The sequence below is a fragment of the Bombina bombina genome, chromosome 2, assembly GCF_027579735.1.
Source record: "Bombina bombina isolate aBomBom1 chromosome 2, aBomBom1.pri, whole genome shotgun sequence".
Lineage (NCBI taxonomy): Eukaryota > Metazoa > Chordata > Amphibia > Anura > Bombinatoridae > Bombina > Bombina bombina.
This window is the reverse complement of record NC_069500.1, coordinates 1,189,197,790-1,189,221,628: the sequence shown is the minus strand read 5'-3', so window position 1 is coordinate 1,189,221,628 and position 23,839 is coordinate 1,189,197,790. Positions and strand designations below refer to the sequence as shown.

At 41.2% G+C, this 23,839-nt stretch overlaps 1 protein-coding gene across 1 annotated transcript in view; it reads right to left on the bottom strand.

Moving 5' to 3' along the window:
• FAM149A (family with sequence similarity 149 member A) overlaps positions 1–23,839 on the bottom strand; it is a 383,311-nt gene that overhangs the window by 69,450 nt on the left and 290,022 nt on the right. Inside the window, exon 11 of the mRNA XM_053703894.1 lies at positions 3,850–3,970. Within this exon, the coding sequence (XP_053559869.1) occupies positions 3,850–3,970 (121 nt within the window). The remainder of the gene's footprint in view (positions 1–3,849; positions 3,971–23,839) is intronic.

The following is a 23,839-nucleotide window of genomic DNA, read 5'->3' as shown; positions in this document are numbered from 1 at the left end:
AACATGGATCCGGAAGAAAGAAGATTGAAGATGCCGTTGATAGAAGACTTCAGCCGGATCATGGACCTCTTCAGCTCCCGCTTGGATGAAGACTTCAGCCGGATCATGGACCTCTTCAGCTCCCGCTTGGATGAAGACTTCAGCCGGATCATGGACATCTTCAGCCCCCCGCTTGGGCTTGGATCAAGACATCGGAGGAGCTCTTCTGGATTGATCGGTGAACCTGGTATGGTGAAGATAAGGTAGGAAGATCTTCAGGGGCTTAGTGTTAGGTTTATTTAAGGGGGGTTTGGGTTAGATTAGGGGTATGTGGGTGGTGGGTTGTAATGTTGGGGGGGGGGTATTGTATGTGTTTTTTTTACAGGCAAAAGAGCTGAATTCTTTGGGGCATGCCCCGCAAAGGGCCCTGTTCAGGGCTGGTAAGGTAAAAGAGCTTTGAACTTTAGTAATTTAGAATAGGGTAGGGCATTTTTTTTATTTTGGGGGGCTTTGTTATTTTATTAGGGGGCTTAGAGTAGGTGTAATTAGTTTAAAATTGTTGTAATATTTTTCTGATGTTTGTAAATATTTTTTTATTTTTTTGTAACTTAGTTCTTTTTTATTTTTTGTACTTTAGTTAGTTTATTTCATTGTATTTATTTGTAGATATTGTATTAAATTAATTTATTGATAGTGTAGTGTTAGGTTTAATTGTAGGTAATTGTAGGTATTTTATTTAATTAATTTATTGATAGTGTAGTGTTAGGTTTAATTGTAACTTAGGTTAGGATTTATTTTACAGGTAATTTTGTAATTATTTTAACTATTTTAGCTATTAAATAGTTCTTAACTATTTAATAGCTATTGTACCTGGTTAAAATAAATACAAAGTTACCTGTAAAATAAATATAAATCCTAAAATAGCTATAATATAATTATAATTTATATTGTAGCTATATTAGGGTTTATTTTACAGGTAAGTATTTAGCTTTAAATAGGAATAATTTATTTAATAAGAGTTAATTAATTTCGTTAGATTTAAATTATATTTAACTTAGAGGGGTGTTAGTGTTAGGGTTAGACTTAGCTTTAGGGGTTAATACATTTATTAGAATAGCGGTGAGCTCCAGTCGGCAGATTAGGGGTTAATGTTTGAAGTTAGGTGTCGGCGATGTTAGGGAGGGCAGATTAGGGGTTAATACTATTTATTATAGGGTTAGTGAGGCGGATTAGGGGTTAATAACTTTATTATAATAGTGGTGCGGTCCGCTCGGCAGATTAGGGGTTAATAAGTGTAGGCAGGTGGAGGCGACGTTGTGGGGGGCAGATTTGGGGTTAATAAATATAATATAGGGGTCGGCGGTGTTAGGGGCAGCAGATTAGGGGTACATAAGGATAACGTAAGTAGCGGCGCTTTGCGGTTGGCAGATTAGGGGTTAATTATTGTAGGTAGCTGGCGGCGACGTTGTGGGGGGCAGGTTAGGGGTTAATAAATATAATATAGGGGTCGGCGGTGTTAGGGGCAGCAGATTAGGGGTACATAAGGATAACGTAGGTGGCGGTCGGCAGATTAGGGGTTAAAAAAATTTAATCGAGTGGCGGCGATGTGGGGGGACCTCGGTTTAGGGGTACATAGGTAGTTTATGGGTGTTAGTGTACTTTAGAGCACAGTAGTTAAGAGCTTTATAAACCGGCGTTAGCCCAGAAAGCTCTTAACTCCTGACTTTTTTCTGCGGCTGGAGTTTTGTCGTTAGAATTCTAACGCTCACTTCAGCCACGACTCTAAATACCGGCGTTAGAAAGATCCCATTGAAAAGATAGGATACGCAATTCACGTAAGGGGATCTGCGGTATGGAAAAGTCGCGGCTGGAAAGTGAGCGTTAGACCTTTTCCTGACTGACTCCAAATACCGGCGGTAGCCTAAAACCAGCGTTAGGAGCCTCTAACGCTGGTTTTGGCGGCTACCGCCAAACTCTAAATCTAGGCCTTGGTCCGCTCTCTCTAAAAGCTAAGAACATTTTATTGGGTTGTAAGTATTATTAACAGGAACTGCTATATACAAATATTAACCTAATGTATAATCTTCCTTCCTTACATGTTAAACTCTGCAGCTGGTATTAGTAATTGGAAATACATGGGAAACTACTACTTTTTACAGTACATTGCAATTTATTTGGTGCTTTAAAACAAATATGATTATCTGGCTCAATCGGGGAGATTTTCTCACCTAACAGATGTGGGACAGAAAATGGAATGCACATGTATGTGTCTCTGTGAGCGTTGGAAATTGGAGTACCAATTAGTATGGTTGGTTTGTAGAGTAGCAGACAAATGTGCAGACCAAATTCTCCCCCACTAGACTACCAGGGAGGGAATATTACTTTTTTTTAAAAAATCTATTACAGGATCTGCAAGCCATTCAGCCAAGCCCAATATATATTTATTTTATTTTAAACAAAAAAGGTAACTTCCAGTACACCCTAAGAAGGCTTCCTAAGCTCTGAAATAAATGAATGGTAACTGTCCCTGATGCCCCTGCCCACACAGCCCTTTCCAACACACGGCCGCACTGCCTCTTTTTAGCTTCCTAAGATAAAGAGCTGTGTGAGAGGGAAAGGCACACACTGTGTTAAAAGCTTAAGCCTAAACATATGAAAAGTTTTGCGAACTTGTGTGCTAACTTAGTGACCGGCATCTGCAGGCACCATGTTATATTTTTGAGAGATAAATAAACATGGTACCTGCAGATGCCGGTCACTAAGTTAGCACATAAGTTCGCAAACTTTTGCCTATGTTTAGGCCTAAGCTTTTAACACAGCATTCCCTCACACAGCTCTTTACCTTAACAGCACTCCCAAGTCTAGCTGCCGTGTGCTAGCAAGCACTATAAGCATCCTGAGCCGCCCTGCGGGCTGCGCGTAATCTAAGATGGCTTGAGTGTGCAAGATAAGTCACTGATGCCCCATCTACACAGCCCTTCCCAACAAAAGGCCGCACTCTTACAAGACCGATCTGACACGCTGCAGCCTGCATGTGTATTAAGCAAGTAAACTAAGTTAAATAACCGTGGGGAGACCTACCTTACAACAGCACAGCGTGAGTGAAGTGAACTTTACCACAGCGCGTCTTTCTCTCTTCCTCAATCTACACACATGCACGCTGCGTGCTGCAAGCAGCCCAACTAATCGACTGATCAACTTATCGATAATGAAAATCGTTGACAACGATTTTCATTATCGATTAAGTTGATTAGTTGTTTCAGCCCTACAAGGGTGCAAAGCTGGATTTACCACACGGCTATTGGCTAAGAGGTGAAAATGTCACCTCTTAGCAATAAATTGTTTTAGCTGTGGGCTGCTGTAGCAGCTAAGAATGGCGATCGATTGAAACAAATAAAGGAGCTTTCTACATGAAGTATCTTACACTTCATGAATGAAAGTCCCCTTTATTTGTTTCAATAGTCAATCCTAGTTTTGTTTTGTTAGTTTTTTTAGGAACTGGCTTGCTCAGCACTTCACAGTTCTCAAGCTCATTCAGGGTAGCAATATGAATACTGTTCCCAGTTAACATGTGACAAGATAGCAATGGGTTTTATTCATATTTATCTGTGCTGAGCAAGCCAGTTCCTAAAAAACTAACAAAACAAAACTATAATATCAATGTAAAAGGTGTCTGTGGAAATAGGTGGTTTAAGGAATGACACTGACAACTCTGTACATTAATCAGGCAAGCTACTGACCTCAGAGTATCATTTTCCTCATTATTGTACTCTCTCCTTATTCTAAGCAGGTTTGCAAATTATACAGCTGAATGAGCTTAAGTGATAATTACATGATACATTTAATGGTTGAAAAACAGCTATATCTTACAGCTGAATGCCTGGATCCAGGCACCGACAGATGCTGTTCAGATGTTTCCAATGTAATTGGTGGCAGCTTATTCCTTGTGATTTGTACAGATGGAGATGTTAAATGTTCTAACCCTGTGCACCTGAAAAGTAAAAGTAAATATAGAAAATGAACACAAGGAAAATAAACTTGTATATTAAGTTATACTATATACAAAAAAAAAGCCAAAATCAGTTAAGGATTTAATATCTTGCTAATTATACACATGAAGAAGTAGAATAAGTATTTTTTTTTTTATTAAAACCCACACAACATTATAAAACTACAAAAGTACATTATAGAATAAAAAAAGTCATTCTAATCTTTAGAGCCACAACAAAGCCCTTTACCTAACATTACTTGATTTTGCAATGTGTTGAGTGCTGGATAATTTTGGTTCTAAATATATAAATCCATTCAAGGGTTGTGGCAGTTTTTCTATTCCTGAATATTATGGAATGTATTTATATAATGTATGTTGCATGAAAGAATAGCTTTCCTATATTTATAAATAATATCTCACTTTCTACCAATGCCGTCGACAGTGGGCTGAATAACAAGTGTCATACTATTTAGCTCTTTCGTGTGTGGGTTAACAACATCAAAAGTAATCTTTTTGCACTCGTGGGTTAGTGCACATATCCCAACAGGAGTTATTAATATTTCACATGCCAATGTTCTTCACATACAGGAAAATTTTATTTTATATATATATATATATATATATATATATATATATATATATATATATATATATATATATATAATTTTCTTTTCTTCAGATGGAGAGAGTCCCCAGCTGCATTCATTACTTTTGGGAATTCAGAACCTGGCCACCAGCAGGAGGCAGAGACACCTCAGCAAAAGGCTTAAATACCTCCCCCACTTCCCTCATTCCCCAGTCATTCTGCCGAGGGAACAAAAAGTATAAAAAATATCAGGGTGAAAAGGTGCCAGAAGAACAAAAGTAACAGACGCCCCACAGAAAAAATACGGGCGGGGAACTGTGGACACTTTCCATCTGAAGAAAAGAAAATTATCAGGTAAGCACAATTTAAGTTTTTCTTCATAAATGAAGAGTCCACAGCTGCATCCATTACTTTTGGGAAAAACAATACCCAAGCTATAGAGGACACTGAATGCAAAAACGTGAGGGTACAAGAGGCGGCCCATTCTGAGGGCACCAGGCCTGAAAACCCCATACCCAACAAAATTCTGCTTCGTCCGAAGCCGAGAAATAGTTTGGAAAAAAGGAAAAGGCAGAAGGACACTGACCCGCAGATAGTCCACAAGCCTTGTTAGAGACTGCAGCAACTAGACTCGACTGAGTCAACAGCCTCCAAGAGACACCGTAACCCAGCAGTCGGTCTCCAAACAACACACCCCTTACTAAAGAAAGGGAACTACCATATTCTTCCACAAAGAAGAATAGACACGGGGAAAACATGATTGTACTTGTAAAGCGCGGCTAATCCCCCTTAAAGGGACATTCAACACCCGCTATAACCTTATCTCATGTATTTTAAACCGAATCCAAAATCCGCCTGCACCGCATCCCAGCCTTGTTTACATATCCCATGTCCAAGTAATCCTGATCGTTATACCTTGCAGTATTCTGTAAATATGGCCGCCTAACTCCTCCCCTTCACGCTTCCTCCCCAGCACTCATCCCTTCATACACGTTCATGTTATTTTCTGATGACGCTCTTACAACGTCATAGCGCATGCGCATTTCTTACAAACAGAGCGCAATCGTAATCACTACAAGATCTGTTCATGTCTTCATTTTCTAACTTTATGGTTCCTAGGTTAACACGCATGCGCAAAGGTCTGTGAACGCGCTTTCAATTTCAGTCCGAGGAATAGAACATCATTGGCTGCTCGTTTGAAAAAGAAGCTCCATACGTCACGGTGGGGGGAGTTAGGGAGCCATATTAACACCCAAATATAGAAGATAGACTAAACGATTCAGCAGTGAAGGAAGTAAGTAATAGAAAGGGGGAAGGTTGCAGGCGGATCTTGAGTTTTAATTTTTTAATGTAGATTTATGTTATGTCGAGTGTTGAATGTCCCTTTAAGGGACTCAAGGCGCTGCTCATTTTATCAACCTTGAAAGGAGGAAAGGCTGAGTAGACCTCGCCGGGGATTGAACTTGCAACCCTTGGTTAGTATGCTGAGCTAGCTGAACAGCTAGCATAAATAACTCCAGAAAATAAAACTAGAAAGGGCACAAACACAGAGCAAAAAAACAGAGAAACCGGTCAGGCTAACAGAGACCCAACCAGTCTCATAGAAACAAGGGGAGGCAATGCCCAGACCCCTGAAATACAGAAACCACGGGATAAGGCTGGGAGTTTGAAACAGAGAGAGGATCTTCCCCTAACACAGTGCAACTGCATTCTAGAAAGCAACTGAAGATGAAGGTCCCCAAGTCGCAAAAAAGTAGCTCAGAATACCGAAATATTCAGAAACGAAACCTCATGCAGAGCAAGCTCAGATAGGTCTGACGAACAACACCTGAAAAAAAAAACACTGCACGCTGCAGTCATCTAAAAATGACTCTGAAACTCTGAAAGGAGAAACCTCAAAGAGGCTTACCATACCTCGAATGCTCCAAGGACAAAATAGCAGAGCAACAGATCTCAGATCCTGCTCCAACACCGGACCAGCCCAAGTAACAGACATGTCCGATAGACAGAGGGGACAGAAAGACCCCAACCACAAGCCCCCAGGGAATGGAGAGAAAAAGGGGGGACTCACCCACCCCAACAGAGCTCGGTTGCCAACTTAATCCGCGCCTCCAAAATAAAACACTCCCAAGGAGAACCCCCTAGGACCTGGAACAGAGAAAAGTGCAATAGATCCGTAGGAAGACCTGTCACAACTCTCTTAGACAGTCTCTACGTAGAGAGATCAATTTCCAACAGGTGGAACAGAACCCACAGAGCAGCAGATGCTGCCCCTTACAGAAATAAGCCACCTGATCCAACCTCCTACACACAGTGCTGGACAATGACCCTCCAAAGACAGGAAACGCCAGCTCATAATGAAGACACACTATCCCCTCAAAAGGGAAGGGTACAGATAAGAACAGCATACATGTCCACAAGACATGAAGCCATAGTATGATCAAAACACAGACTGAATGAAAAATCATCCAGACACCACTGTTGACCCAACAGAGAAAAAACTCCCCATGAAAAGGAGCACACTCTGTCCGAAGTCAGGCCTTAAAGTTTATAACCAGTGGATGTGAACTCTGGCTTCCTGCTTGCAAGCCCAATGAGCTGGCCCCTATGTCGCAACATAGGGTCCCTGAAAAAACTGGGTCGTACCGAACCAGTCCACAGGATCATAAGTCTCCAGAAATTCATGAAGGATCCAAGACAAGAACCCTGGACCCGGGACCCAGAATCGTCCTAAAACGAACGACACCCCTAGGGAACACAAGATACCCCATCTGAAGCAATCAGACCTCATAGGGGATGACAACCGGGGAACCCGGAAAACGGGTACTTGTATTTCCCAGCCCAAAGGGAAGAGAACACCCTTGCAACAACATGAGCTTTAGACCAAATACAAATCATCCTCTAAGCTCAGAACTGGAAAAGGATACACAAATAACAAAGACTATAAGAAGATTATTTCATCCCCTTATGTCTATGCAAGCAAGCCAGTCGAAGAGTAAGACTGAGAATCCCCAGACCCATTAAGAGTGGGATCCTCCAGCAACGCCAAAACATGCCTCAGTAGAACACAAAGGTGCCCCAGTCTATAACGAAAGGCGCAACATACCTCCGCCGGGACAAAAGAAAACACCGGCCCCGAAGGTTGACCCCCTGAGGCCTCAGGGATAGTCGCTCCCCCGGAGGGCTGAACTGGACCAGGTGACCCCACGCCTGACAACCCCCGGTTAACGCAACACAGACAATATTGTAAGCACACTCCCGGGAGGTGCAGATGTGCCAGTGCCAAAGATATGGCCATGCGGAACCGTGTCGTAACCTCCGGTGGGAACAGGCCACACTCTATAAAAGGATAAGTAGCATTTGGATTATATGCATGCGTAGTAAGAGTTGGTGGTAGGAACTCGCCACGTGGGAAATAGAATCCCCATAGGCGGATGGCTCGGAGGGCACCTGATTCCCTGATCCCGAGGAACAGAGCACTCTAAAATGGCATTCAGAACATAACTGATGGGCATGTATCACCCGGGCCAATTCATATTCTTCACAAGAAGTAGAGTCTGAAACAGAGACATCCTTCTTCTCAAAATCAGAATCCTCCATAACTGGGATATTGAAAAAAAAATGGACCAATAAGAAAAATCTAAACAGCACCTTACACCCCCAATGGCTGGGGCACTCACTACCTCCAGGGAACCAGACACCAGCGAACCAGGATTTCTCCATCGCCACACGGTCAGGAATGCGGAAATGGAGAGCCAAAATGTGGCCACGTCCGGTCACAAGGTAAACCGTGCAGTCCACGCAAAAGTGTGTCCGACCGTAAAGGTTGGTTACTAGACATAGGCCGTTATGTTCCAAAATAGCCATGAGCCGAAGCAACACTACACGGTAGCAGACCGAATCACATAACAAACATGATTATAAACCTCCCCTGTTCAATAACCGCCCACAGGAGATATTAACCCTTGATTCCGAGATACAAAAAGGAGCCTCACTGAGACCCTATGTTAAAATTATCCCCGAAAGGTTGTAGCCCCTCTCGGATAAACAGTTGTAACTACAATACATCCATGATGAAAGTAAAATGAAACAATCTTACCGGAATCTATGCCATGGAACAGGAACACAGACCTTCATGTGTGACAGATAGTAGCGTCGCTTCTGCCATGGACTCAAGAGAAAAAAGCAGGCAGTGAAACTCGTCAATGCTGATTGCTTGTGGAGCTGTTAATATGAGTCGGGATGGTTTCGCAGAAAGACTCTCCCTGCATCTCCAAACTCTAACATTCACAGATGCTCTCACTGAGAGGCTGACAGGACTACCTATAACCCGAGCCCCATGCCGAAGAGTACTACCCTCCATAAGAGACTATCGAAAACGTATGACACTTCTCTGCCAACCTCCTGGGACGAAAGGCAAAGAATGACTGGGGGATGAGGGAAGTGGGTGAGGTATTTAAGCCTTTGGCTCCTCCTGGTGGCCAGGTTCTGAATTCCCAAAAGTAATGAATGCAGCTGTGGACATATATATATATGTATATATATATATATATATATATATAATATATATAATAGATATAGTATATAGAAAACAGCACACTCTGGACTGGACTTGACATATACTATGTTGATTAATACTCAGTACCCTGGCATATGAACTTTGTTTGTGAGAGTGCACCTACCTACAACTTATACGTGCACTCTCACAAACAATCTACCTGGAAGCAGCATAGCCAAACGAAGCATTAAGTGAAAAACGCCTAAGCGCCGGCATTAAATATTAACAAAAAACACCTAACCGCCCACATGAAATATTACAAAAAAATAAATACTTAACCGCCCGCACAAAAAAACAAAAAACCTAACCGCCCACACACAATAATAAGAAAATACTAACCGCCCACACAAAGTATTAACAAATAAAAGACCCTAACCGCCCGTACAAATTAACAAAAAAACACCTAAGCGCCCGCAAGAAATATTAACAAACACCTAAACCGCCAACCCCCACATCGCAAAATAATAAAGTAATTAACCCCTAATCCGCAAATTAAACAAAGCAAATAACAATTAAAATTTTAACCCCTAAACAGCCAACCCCCCACATCGCAATAAACCTAACTAAGCTATTAACCCCTAAACTGCTAACCCCCACATCGCAATAAACCTAATTAACCTATCAACTCCTACGCCCCCTAACCTAACACCCCCTAAATTAACCCCAATTACATAAAATAAAAAATACTAAGTTACAATTAAAAAAAATAAAATAAAACTACTTTAAAAAACAAAACAAACCTAGGATTAAATTAACCCCTTAACGACCGAGGACATACCAGGCACGTCCTTCAAAAGGTGTCAGTTAATGACCTGGCACGTCCTCTGGTGTTTCAAGTGGTGGAAGTGATGGTGATCCCTTCCAGCTGCTTTCAGGGTATTGCAGTGATGCTTCAATATTGCAATACCCTTTTCTTTCCTAAGATATGGAGCGTCCACGTCATTCAATTACTAGTGGGAATATCACTCCTGGCCAGCAGGAGGAGGCAAAGAGCACCACAGCTAAGCTGTTAAGTGTCACTTCCCTACCCATAATCCCCAGTCATTCTCTTTGCTTCTGTTAATGGAGGAGGTAAAGTTTGGTGTCTGAAGAAACTAATTTCTTTTTCGGGTACTTTTCCTTGCAAGCAAGGATTTGGGTTTAGCTGAGTCCACGTCAATCTCTTCAGTAGAGTAGTGGTGGCTTTTAAGAAGTTAGGAAGTTGTGAGGTAGTCCTTGCTTTGTTTCCTAACACATTGCTGCCCATGGTACAGAAAGCCAGAGTTAGTTACTCTGTTTTTTCTTTTTCTATAGGTCTCTGTAAGGAGTATGTGTTCTTTCACGCCTTGTGACCTGTCTTCCTGCCGGACAGCTTGTATACAAGTAAGTGCTTTTGTCTTCTAGGTTTTGGAGACTTACACTACAGAAGAATATTTCATATGCAGTAGATGGAGACATTTTTAAAATCCTTTATACAGGATTCAATTTGGCAGTGGGCAGGCACAATATGTATGTTGAGACTAGGGGTTAATCTTACCTTTATTGGGACAATTTTCCTCTTTGGGCTAATTTTGTTGAAATACTTTATTAGTATGTGTGTGGGGCTTATGTTTTATACAGGGATTTATGTATAAACTTACAATTACAAGTTGGTTTTCTTTGCTTGCTTAGCTAGAACAGGCTAACTGACAGACTGCTTGAGCGTTTGTGTAAATTTAGCTCCGGTGTTGTAGGCAGAGGGAAACAAGCGCCTTTTACTTGCTGCGTAGTTTCCTGTCTCTGCCGGTTATGTGACTTCTCTCTGCTGTCGGAGCAGCGTAATTGAATTTCAGTCTCTTCAGTGTCTATCACATGCTGTGAAAAATTAAACTTATTTCAGGTATATATACTCATAAAATGAGGTTTTGTAGCTTTTCTTATGATTTCCAGCACATATATGGAGTTAATGTGTGGAAAAGACAGAGAGTAAGCAGATCTTCTGTTAAATTACACACAGTAATTATAACTTTCTAAATATGGCAGAATGTCCAGTTGCAAGTACATCAACAAGTGAACAGGTTAAGGAGGATTGATAAGCGCCTTATATACATATATAGAGCACCTGAGTCAAGTATGTACCACAGCAAGCAGGTTAATAAAGCGTAGCAAGCAAGCAAGCAGATAATTAGTCCGTACTTTAAACAGAGGCTTAGTCAGATTGTATAGCAAGTCTTTAGGGATGCAGTAAAGTAAGCAAGTTTGCAGCTTAGTATCATAAATCAACAAGATTATAAACTTATACTTGCGGTCCGAGTAGTTATGTGTCACAGCAGAGGAACTTGCTTTGGAAACTGCCAGCAGCCTGTTCGAGCGAGGAGCTGTGATTAGGAACAGCGGTACAAACAATGCAGCGTGTGTAGGAAGCAGTTACGCTGATGACGAACAGCTGAGGATGACGTCAGCAGCACTCCATTCTGACACACAATGCGGTATTTCAGATTGCTTGTGAATAATATCCAGGAGACAGGTTAGTAGATAGATTCAAAGTTAATGTGCTCAGAAAAATGAGAACAGGTTCCGGTTAGGGTAACAAAATAGTGAATAAATCACTCGGCTGTGAAGCAGGCTTGAAGAGTTAAGATCTTTAGCAGGAGATCCAAGTAGGTGTGTTGTTTCTCAGCATTCAGAATTTAATAATCAAGCAGTAAACAGGTGTTCTCAGAAGGCCTTTATAGGGGAATGTTCAGGAGGCAGGTCTAGTCCATTTAAAGACACAGTGAATCCTGACAGTGTCGATCTACTATACGATCGTTTTAGAGACTTCTGGCAGTCAAATTGTGTATAAGTGTTTCGGTAAGGCACCTCAGCCTGTCTGAGGTGTAGGGGGCCTGATTGGTTTATTATTTTAAAGAATGTTTGCATAACGTTAAGCGCTGTGGTATTAACAATTCTTAAAGTGACAGTGTATTTAAAAAAATTCTACAATTTGGGGGATTTTTTATTTAGTATTATGGACATGGAAGACTCTGGCACCCATTTAACAAGTGAACTTGAAATAGAAGGGGCTATTTCTATTCTGGCTAAGAGAACTACGATTCCTATAGAGGATAGCTGCTCCTTTAAGGATCCAATGGACAAAAAGCTGTAAGCTTATTTGAAGAAGATGTATGTTCATCAAGGTCTTCAATGGCAACCTGCAGTTTGTGTTGCCACAGTAGCAAATGCGACATCTTAGTCTGAATCAATTTTAGTAGAAATGCCGTTGTAGGAGATACAAGATAGGATTAAGGCTCCCAAACTAGCCAATTCCGTTATTTCTGATGCTAACATGCAAGTTATTAGCCTGGGAGCCAAGATGTCTAGCTTCACTATCCTAGCCAGCAGGGCATTTTAGCTAAAATCTTGGTCATCTGATGTTAAAGCTTTTGGCACTTTCTTACAAGGGTAAAGACCTTGTTCGCACCTGGTCTGGCAAAAATAATTTCTGATATTACGGGTGTAAAAGGGTCTTTTCTACCGCAAGACAAGAAGAACAGACTCAAAGGACGTCAAAGTAATTTTCTTTTCTTTCGTAACTTCAAAGGTCAAAAGTCTTCCACTCCCTCTTCCAAGCAGGAGCAGTCCAAGTCTTCTTGGAAGCCCAATCAGTCTTGGAATAAGCAATCAAAGAAACCCTCAGCTGAGTCTAAATCAGCATGAAGGGTTGGCCCCCGGTACAGGATCGGATCAAGTGGGGGGCAGTGGGCAGACTTTCCCTGTTTTGTCAAACGTGGAGACGAGATGTCCCAGATCCTTGGGCTGTGGACATATATCTCAGTGTTACAAAACAGAATTCAAAACTTTCCCTCCCAGGGGCAGATTCCACCTCTCAAGATTATCTGCAGACCAGGTAAAAGAGAGGCATTCTTGAACTGTGTTCAGGACCTTTCCTCCCTGGGAGTTATTGTCCCAGTTCCAGTAAGGGAACAAGGTCTAGGATTCTATTCAAATCTGTTCGTGGTGCCCAAAAAAGAGGGAACTTTTCGACCCATTTTAGACGTAAAGTGCCTCAACAAGTTTCTCAGTGTACCGTCCTTCGAAATGGAAGCCATTCATTCTATTCTTCCTTTGGTCCAAGAGCGTCAGTTCATGAAGACCATAGACCTGAAGGACGTGTATCTTCATGTTCCCATCCACAGGGATCATCACAAGTTCCTGAGATTCACCTAGTCTAGACAAACACTTTCAGTTTGTGGCTCTTCCGTTTGGCCTTGCCACAGCTCCCAGAATTTTCTCAAAGGTTCTGGGGGCTCTCTTGGCAGTGATCAGGTCTCAGAGAATTGCAGTGGCACCCTACTTGGACGACATATTGGTTCAGGCTCCATCTTTTCAACAAGCAAACTCTCATACAGAGATCATGTTGTCTTTTCTACGTTCTGATGGTTGGATAGTGAATCTTGAAAAGAGTTCCCTTGTTCCAGCTAGAAGGGTGGTTTTCTTATGGACCATAATAGATTCCGTATCTATGAAAATGTTTCTGATGGAGGTCAGAAAATTCAGAATTCTCTCCTTTTGCCTTTCTCTACAGTCTACTGCTCGGCCATCAATGGCTCAATGTATGGAGGTAATTGGTCTGATGGTCGCTTCCATGGACATCATTCCCTTTCCTCGATTCCATGTGAAAGTTATGTAATTATGCATGCACAGACAATGGAACGGAGACCATTCGGATCTGTCTCAGAGGATAGATCTAGACCAGTCCACAAGAGACTCTCTCCAGTGGTGGCTTTCTTAGGACCATCTGTCTCAGGGCACATGCTTCCAGAGTCCTTACTGGGTGATTGTGACCACGGACACCAGCCTGCTAGGCTGGGGAGCAGTCTGGGACTCGTTAAAGGCGCAGGGACTATGGACTCAGGAGGAGTCTGCTCTCCCCATAAACATCTTAGAATTAAGAGCGATTTACAATGCTCTGATGGCTTGGCCTCAATTGTCCTTAGCCCGGTTTATGAAGTTTCAGTCGGACAACATCACCTCAGTGGCTTACATCAACCACCAGGGAGGAACTCAGAGTTCCTTAGTCATGAATGTGGCACGGATTATTCGGTGGGTAAAAGCTCACAATTATTGTCTATCTGCCATCCACATTTCTGGAGTGGACAACTGGAAAGCAGATTTCCTGAGCAGACAGACATTTCATCCTGGGAAATGCACTCTCCAAACGGAGGTGTTCTCCAGGTTAACCCTCAAATGGGGGGTGCTGGAGTTGGATCTGATGGCATCTTGGCAGAACGCCAAGCTTCCAAGGTATGGTTCAAGGGCAAGAGATTCATAGGCCACTCTGATAGATGCTCTGGCGGTTCCTTGGGACTTCGGTCTCCTCCGTTTGCACTCCTTCCCCAAGTTATTGCTTGTATCAAACAGGAGAGAGTTCTAATAGCTCCTGCATGGCTCTGCAGGATCTGGTATGCAGACCTAGTGAAGATGTCATCTCGGCCCCCTTGGAGGTTGCCTCTGAGAAAGGACATTCTAACTCAGGGTCCATTCCTCCATCCAAATCTCGTTTCTCTTAGTTCTGTCTAATTGTGGGTTTTGAGTCGGTCATTGAGACCATGATCAAGGCTAGCAAGCCTGTTACTCAAAACATTTACCATAAGGTATGGCGGAATACATTTATTGGTGTGAATTCCTAGAATTTTGTCTTTTCTCCAGGAAGGTCTGGAGAAAGGTTTGTCAGTCAGTTCTCTGAAAGGTAAGATTTCTGCATTATCTATTTTGTTACACAAGTGTCTGGCGGATGTGCCAGATATTCAATCTTTTTGTCAGGCCCTGGTCAGAATCAGGCCTGTGTTTAAACCTGTTGCTCCTTCATGGAGCCTTAATCTTGTTCTTAAAGTTTTGCAGCAGGCTCCATTTGATCCAATGCATTCTATAGATATTAAGTTGCAATCTTGGAAGGTTTTATTTCTTATTGCCATCTCTTCTGCTTGGAGAGTTTCAGAACTCTCGGCTTTGCAGTGTGATTCACCTTACCTTATCTTTCATGCGTATAGGGCAGTTCTTTGTACTTAATTCGGGTTTCTTCCTAAAGTGGTTTCGGATAGAGATCTTAATCAGGAAATTGTTGGTACTTCTCTCTGTCCCAATCCTTCTTCTCATAAAGAATGTCTGTTGCACAACTTGGATGTTGTGCTTGCTCTAAAATTCTACCTACAGACGACTAAGGATTTTCGCCAGTCTTCTACCCCATTTGTTTGTTTCTCAGGAAAGCATAAGGGTCAAAAGGCTACTGTGTCAGGAACTATGTCTTTATCATACTCCTGTACTTCTCCTTTAAGTTCCTGATCATGTGACTATTCTATCCTACTTAAGGATCATTTACCCTCTCAACCCTGCTTGGTAATTTGATATTCTAAGGATATCTCCTGAGTCAGTATCTGGATTTCACAGAGAACTAAGATTCGCTTTGGAAACTAAATTCAATAAAACAAAGGATGCAGGAAGATCAATACATCTGACACATTGTATCTGATTCTTTTGTGCTTTACATAACAAACTGTTATTTTGCTTTTCATATGCAGATTAGCCACGCCAGCTCTTTCACACTGATACTCGGCGTGTGACGTCACACCCGCTCGGCATTTCACTAAGCTGCAGACATTATGAATTCGCTCCTGTGTACAACTCGCTCATTTCTTAAGTTAACAGAAATTGAATGAACAGTTCAACTACTACTCTACTCCAGCTACGGTAAACTCTATCTAGGATTAAGTATCCAAGGATTATTGAATTTACTCAGACGGACTCAAGGTAATTTAATCAGTTACAAATCTGCAACATTTTACTTTATGCAAATACCGGTTAACCTATGATTGAACAGTACTGCAACTTATAATTCTTTGTTCTAAAAGTATCTAGATACATCTTGCCTGTAATAAGTTATTGTGAATTTAGTAACACACTTCCAATTCAGCGTAGCTTATAACTACTACTAAACTATTAACCATTGCAGGAAGAATATAGTGTACTGCATCTACACATAGATACATTCCATATCTTATATCTCTTTTAATGACCCCACCATAGGTCACCCTCAGTCAATGAGCTAACTATGGGTTTTTATTCTATCTAATTACCCTAGGTGTGGTGTGAGACTGAGTGGAGAGGCGGATAAGATTATTACTTACAAATATATATCAGGGTATTTCTATGTGTATCCTTACATATTACCAAGCCTGAAAAATAATTACCCTACATATATATTTTCCATACTATAGGATGGATGTTAATGAGCTTACTAATCGTGTGGGGGCCTTGTCCCAAAATATGGATTTAATGCTTCAAGGACTTAGGGATCTTCAGACTGAAAACCAGGAGTTAAGAAAGTATATACGTGAACAAGCTATTCCAAAAGCTTCTTTACTTGATTTATCTACTCCTGAACCCCAGGTATGTCCTCCTGAAAAATTTACTGGGGATAGGTCACAATTTAGGGATTTAAAAAATTCATGCACTCTCTTCTTTTCCCTAAAACCCGCACATACCCTACAGAGAAAATTAAAGTACTCACAGTAATTTCTTACTTAAGGGGTGAAGCAAAAAATTGGGCTAACGCCTACTACGAAAATAATGATCCCATACTTAATTCATTGGACTCTTTCTTTGATGCTATGTCTCTAATGTATGAGGATCATGATAAACAAAATACTGCAGAAGCTGCCTTAAGAGTTTTGAAACAAGGTCGCCGTCCTGTGGAGGATTACATCACGGAATTTAAAAGATGGGCACCAGATACATTGTGGAATACCCCAGCACTTAGAAATCAATTCCGCATTGGTCTTTCTGATTCCTTGAAGGACGAGCTTGCCCGAACAGAAACTCCTGATAATCTTGAAACCTTAATGACTTTATTTATTACAATTGATCGCCGTCTTAGGGAAAGGAAGTATGAAAAAGGGGTCACTGATCATACTTACAAAAAATCTCCTACACCTGCAGCACATTTTCCTGTAAGAGCTCAGGAGGAGCCTATGGACATTGCTTTCATTAGAGGGCCTCTAAAAATAGAAGAGAATCTTCGTCGCAAGCTTAACAATTTGTGTCTTTATTGTGCCGCAAAGGACCATGCGGTGAAAGAATGCCCCAGTCTCAATAAATCTAAAAAGGGTAAGAACATTCATTCTGTTTATACAACGATAACATCTATACAACCATCTTCACATTTTACTCTTTCTGTTTTCTTACAGTGGCCACACAACCGAATACAAACCCAGGTCGTGATTGATTCAGGCGCTACTAACAATTTCATTCATTCCACGTTTGTTGTCACTAATAACATACCTGTAATAAAGAAACACGTTCCACTTGCTATCCGTGTTGTGGATGGTTCTTCTATAAATTCTGGTCCCGTTACACATCATACTACACCAATTACTCTTACTTTCCCTTCAGGTCATACTGAAACTTGTAGTTTTGAAATTATACATTCACCACTGTTCCCTATGATCCTGGGTTTAGAATGGTTAAAGAAACATCAACCTAATATTCATTGGGCAAAAGGTTCTATAGATTTTGATTCTCCATACTGTATTTCACATTGCAAAGAAATTCACACTATTTTACAATTAAATTCCGACACTTCCTTACATTCAATACCATCCATTTATTCAGATTTAATGGATGTTTTTGTTAAGAAATAGGCCGAGGTTCTCCCACCACACAGAGCTTTTGATTGCCCTATAGACCTATTACCAAATTCTAAAATACCTTTCGGGCACATATACCCGTTGTCTCAGCCTGAACTTGTTCATCTCAAAGAATATCTAGAAGAGAACCTTAAAAAGGGTTTCATTCGTCCATCTACCTCACCTGCAGGTGCGGGAATATTCTTTGTAAAGAATAAGGATAACAGTCTCAGACCAATCATTGATTACAGACAACTCAACAAATGCACCATAAAAAACAGGTATCCTCTTCCCCTTATTCCAGAACTGATTGAACGCCTTCAGGGAGCAACTATTTATACAAAGCTCGATTTAAGGGGTGCCTATAATTTGATAAGAATCAGGAAAGGGGATGAATGGCTAACGGCATTCCGTACCCGATATGGCTTATATGAATATACCGTAATGCCATTCGGGCTATGCAATGCTCCTGCAACTTTTCAGTATTTTATTAATTTTCTATTCAAGGATCTTCTAGATATCTGCATGGTCATTTATTTAGATGACATTTTAATTTATTCTGATACTCTTGAAAATCATATCAACCACGTTAGAACCATACTTTTAAGACTTAGAAAGAATCATTTATATGCCAAGGCTGAAAAATGCATTTTTCATACTGACACCATTTCCTTTCTTGGATACAAAATTTCTCCTTCTGGTATTCAAATGGAATCTAACAAAGTTGATGCCATTACAAATTGGCCTACACCTACTTCTAAAAAAGACATCCAGAGATTCGTAGGTTTCGCAAATTTTTACAGGAAATTTATACAAAATTTTTCCAACATCATTAAACCACTTACCTATCTCACTAGAAAAGCTTTGAAGTTTACTTGGAACCCAGAAGCTGATAATGCCTTTAACCTACTCAAAATTTTATAACAGCACCTATTCTGCAATTTCCAGACCCTCAGAAACAATTTTTCTTAGAGGTGGATGCTTCAAATTACGCATTAGGTGCTGTACTCTCTCAAAAGTCTTCACCCGATCAGCCTTTACATGCTATAGCTTTTTACTCTAGAACTATGAACTCAGCAGAATTAAACTATCCGGTCGGTGAGAAAGAGCTCTTAGCTATAAAGGCAGCTCTAGAATTCTGGAGGCATCTCTTGGAAGGTGCTAGACATCCGATAATAATTTATACCGACCACAGAAATTTACAGTATCTGAGAACAAACAAGACGCTATCTGCTCGACAGTTAAGATGGAGTTTATTCTTTACAAGGTTTGATTTTATTATCACATATCGACCAGCTCAAAAGAATGTTAAAGCAGACGCTCTTTCAAGAGCTCTTCTTAAACCTCCAACTGAAACCATTTCGAACACCATTGTACCATCACAAAGAATCATTGGTCTCACTATAGCTAGTACTCCTTTATTTAGGAAGCATCAATCAGAAGACTCCACTTTGAATTCTCTTAACCTAACTAAACGTTCCAATGGGTTGCTATATTTTGGACATAAATTATATGTACCAACCACTCTCAGGGATCAAATTCTTCACAACGCCCATGATGCACCTATGTTGGGACATCCAGGTGTTCGCAAGACAATACACCTTATACAAAGGGATTTTTGGTGGCCAAAATTGTCACATTCAGTCAAACAATACGTTAAATCTTGTACTATTTGTACTACTTGCAAGCCTTCACATAATCATCCCTATGGTTATTTGCTTTCTTTACCCATAGCAGATAGACCTTGGAGGTATATTTCCATGGACTTTATTGTTGAGTTACCACCTTCCTCAAATCATAATACTATATTTGTTGTTGTCGATCATTTCTCAAAAATGGCACATTTTGTGCCCTGTCATGGACTACCCACCGCATTCAAAACTGCTCAACTCTTTCTAAAACATGTTGTACGTCTACATGGACTACCAGATTCCATCGTTACTGACAGAGGTTCCCAGTTCACCTCTAGGTTCTGGACTCAACTGTGTAAAATTCTTCATATTGATAGGCACATGTCCACAGCTTACCATCCTCAGTCAAATGGACAGACTGAAAGAACTAATCAAACTTTGGAACAGTACCTTCGTTGTTACTGCACATACCAACAGGACAATTGGTATAATTTATTACCAACTGCCGAGTTTTCATACAATAATACCATCAATACATCAACAAAGTTGACACCATTCTTCATTAATTATGGATTTCATCCTTCATATCACTTATTGCAGAGAGATGATTCTAATTCACCACTGGTTAATGATACTTTAAACACCATTGCTCAAGCTTTTCCCATAATTCAAGAAATGCTCAAGAATGCACAATCAAGTCAAAAAAGGTACTATGACCTTAGAAGATCTAAACCTCCTGAATACAAGGTCGGAGATTTAGTTTGGCTCTCTTCTCGACATCTTAGATTACAAATTCCTAGCAAAAAATTAGCAAGATTGTTCCTTGGTCCATTCAAGATAACTAAGATTATTAATCCTAACGCAGTATCTTTGGAATTACCATCTTCATATCGAATCCACTCGGTTTTCCATGTATCTCTCCTCAAACCATATGTTCCCACTAGACCTAGTACTAGTACAACTCTTGCTCCTATTCCTGTGATTGAAGATCTTCGTTATGAGATAGCAGAAGTTCTTGATTCAAGATTTCAAGATGGGATTCTTCAATATTTGGTCCGCTGGAAGGACTATGGTCCTGAGGAAAATTCTTGGGAGCCATCTACCAATTTATCTGCTCCAAGACTCGTCTCCTTAATTCACCGTCGTCATCCGGACAGGCCCCGACCCTGAAATTTTGGGGGTCGATTTTGAGGGGGGTATACTGCCAGGAACTATGTCTTTATCATACTCCTGTACTTCTCCTTTAAGTTCCTGATCATGTGACTATTCTATCCTACTTAAGGATCATTCACCCTCTCAACCCTGCTTGGTAATTTGATATTCTAAGGATCTGGATTTCACAGAGAACTAAGATTCGCTTTGGAAACAGTACTGCAACTTATAATTCTTTGTTCTAAAAGTATCTAGATACATCTTGCCTGTAATAAGTTATTGTGAATTTAGTAACACACTTCCAATTCAGCGTAGCTTATAACTACTACTAAACTATTAACCATTGCAGGAAGAATATAGTGTACTGCATCTACACATAGATACATTCCATATCTTATATCTCTTTTAATGACCCCACCATAGGTCACCCTCAGTCAATGAGCTAACTATGGGTTTTTATTCTATCTAATTACCCTAGGTGTGGTGTGAGACTGAGTGGAGAGGCAGATAAGATTATTACTTACAAATATATATCAGGGTATTTCTATGTGTATCCTTACATACTGCTACTTCTCTTTCCCTCTGGTTGAGAAGTATAAAAGTATAATTTGTTTTGCTTATGAGACTGTTGGACAGCAGCCTCCTGATAGAATTACAGATCATTCCACTAGGGCTGTCTCCTTTTCTTGGGCTTTCAAAAATGAAGCTTCTGTGGAACAGATTGGCAAGGCTTCAACTTGGTCCTCTCTGCATATTTTTTTTCAAATTTGATACTTTTGCCTCGGCTGAGGCCTCTTTTCGGAGAAAGGTTCTTCAAGCGGTAGTGCCTTCTGTTTAGGTCTGCCTGTCTTGTTCTCTCTCCCTGTTCATTCTGTGTCCTCTAGCTTGGGTATTGGTTCCCACTATTAATTAAATGACGTTGTGGACTCTCCATATATTAGGAAAGAAAACAAAATTTATGCTTACCTGATAAATTTCTTTCTTTCCTTACAGATATGGAGAGTCCATGACCCCACCCTTTATTAAGACAGTTATTTTTTACTAAACCTCAGGCACCTCAACACCTTTGTGTTATTCTTTTTCCATTTCCCTTCTGTCGAATGACTGGGGATTATGGGTAGGGGAGTGACACTTAACAGCCTTGCTGTGGTGCTCTTTGCCTCCTCCTGCTGGCCAGGAGTAATATTCCCACTAGTAATTGAATAACGTTGTGGACTCTCCATATCTGTAAAGAAAGAAATTTATCAGGTAAGCATAAATTTTGTTTTTTTAGGCACCGATACAGAGATCCACTCTGTGGCCCTCTCTGCCTCAGCCAGTGATGGTGCAGATCGTTGGTGGGTGGGAGCCATAGCAGGAAGATGGGTGGGCGGTCCATCGCTAGAGGCAGTTCCCGATCCTGTTGATGAAGTGCGTGTGAGGGGATGGGAGCACTCGGGGGGTGGCGGAAGCACGCTCGCACATGAGTGCGATTAGTGGGAGACTTTTAATGTATTTAAGAAGGAGGAGGGAGAGGGAGGGGATAAATAAAAAATACATGTTGGTAAAGGGATCTGGGAAGGGGGTAGGGTATTAAGGGGGGCAGCTACACTACAGAAAAATTGGGTATTTTTATATATTTAAAAAAGCCAACATTTTGACTAAACTGGGTACTGGCAGACAGCAGCCAGTACCCAGGATGGTGGCAAATAGGTAGAAGGGGGAGAGTTAGACAGCTGTTTGGGGGGGATCAGGGAGATTGGGGGCAAAGGGGGATCCAACACTGAATAATAAATATATTAAAAAAAACTTAAAAAATAAATAAAAAATGCCAGTATTTAAGATGGTGGTGACAATTGTGAGGTGGGGGAGGGAAGACAGCTGTTTGAGGGGGGTCAAGGAGGGATACGGGGGTGGGATGTGTCAGGTGGGAGGCTCATCTTTACACTAAATCTAAAATTAACCCTAGAAGCTACCTAATTATGCAGTTCATTGCTGGGCATAATACAAGTGTGCTGCGCAGCGGCATTTAGCGGCCTTCTAATTACCAAAAAGCAATGCCAAAGCCATATATGTCTGCTATTTCTGAACAAAGGGGATCCCAGAGAAACATTTACAACCATTTGTGCCATAATTGCACAAGCTGTTTGTAAATCAATTCAGTGGCAAACCTAAAGTTTGTGAAAAAGTTAACTTTTTTTTTATTTGATCGCATTTGGCGGTGAAATGGTGGCATGAAATATACCAAAATGGGCCTAGATCAATACTTTGGGTTAAATAAAAAGAGAGTAGCGCTCAACCTGGGAATGAACAATAGCATAATAGCTTGTTCTATGACTAGTTACCACCCAAGAAGCAGTCTCTTTTTGCTCAACATGTGCCTTTCACAGAGAAGAACTTTACTGAAGTATATCAGTCTGATCCTGACTTAACAGTACAGTCCAGCCCCAAAATACCAGACGATCCCTCTCTTAACGAGAGAAACAGCAAAATCCCAGACGTAAGTTTCGGCCTATTGTGGGCCTCGTCAGTGAGGTGCAGCCATATCCCTCTAGGCACACTGAGCAATGGGTCCACGTCTGGATTCCCACATCACTCTTAGGGAGACTCTCCTAAGTGTCATAATTTGCATAAGTAAAAAGAGAGAAGCGCTCAACCTGGGAATGAACAATAGTATAATAACTTGTTCTATGGCTAATTACCGCCCAAGAAGCAGCCTCTTTTTGCTCGACATGTGCCTTTCACAGAAAAGAACTTTCCTGAAGCATATCAGTCTGATCCTGACTTCACAGTACAGTCCAGCCCCGAAATACCAGGCAATCCCTCTCTGAACGAGAGAAACAGCAAAACCCCAGACATACGCTTCGGCTTATTGTGGGCCTTGTCAGTGAGGTGCAGCCATATCCCTCTAGGCACACTGAGCAATGGGTTCACAGGGGCGGTACTGTACTGTGAAGTCAGGATCAGACTGATATACTTCAGGAAAGTTCTTCTCTTTGAAAGGCACATGTTGAGCAAAAAGAGGCTGCTTCTTGGGTGGTAACTAACCACAGAACAAGCTATTATGCTATTGTTTGTTCCCAGGTTGAGCGCTTTCCTCTTTTTATTTATGCAAATTATGACACTTAGGGAAGTCTCCCTAAGTTTGATGCGGGAATCCAGACGTGGACCCGTTGCTCAGTGTGCCAAGAGGGATACGGCTGCACCTCACTGATGAGGCCCACAATAGGCCGAAACGTACGTCAGGGGTTTTGCTGTTTCTCTCGTTCAGAGGGGGATTGCCTGGTATTTCGGGGCTGGACTGTACTGTGAAGTCAGGATCAGACTGATATGATTCAGGAA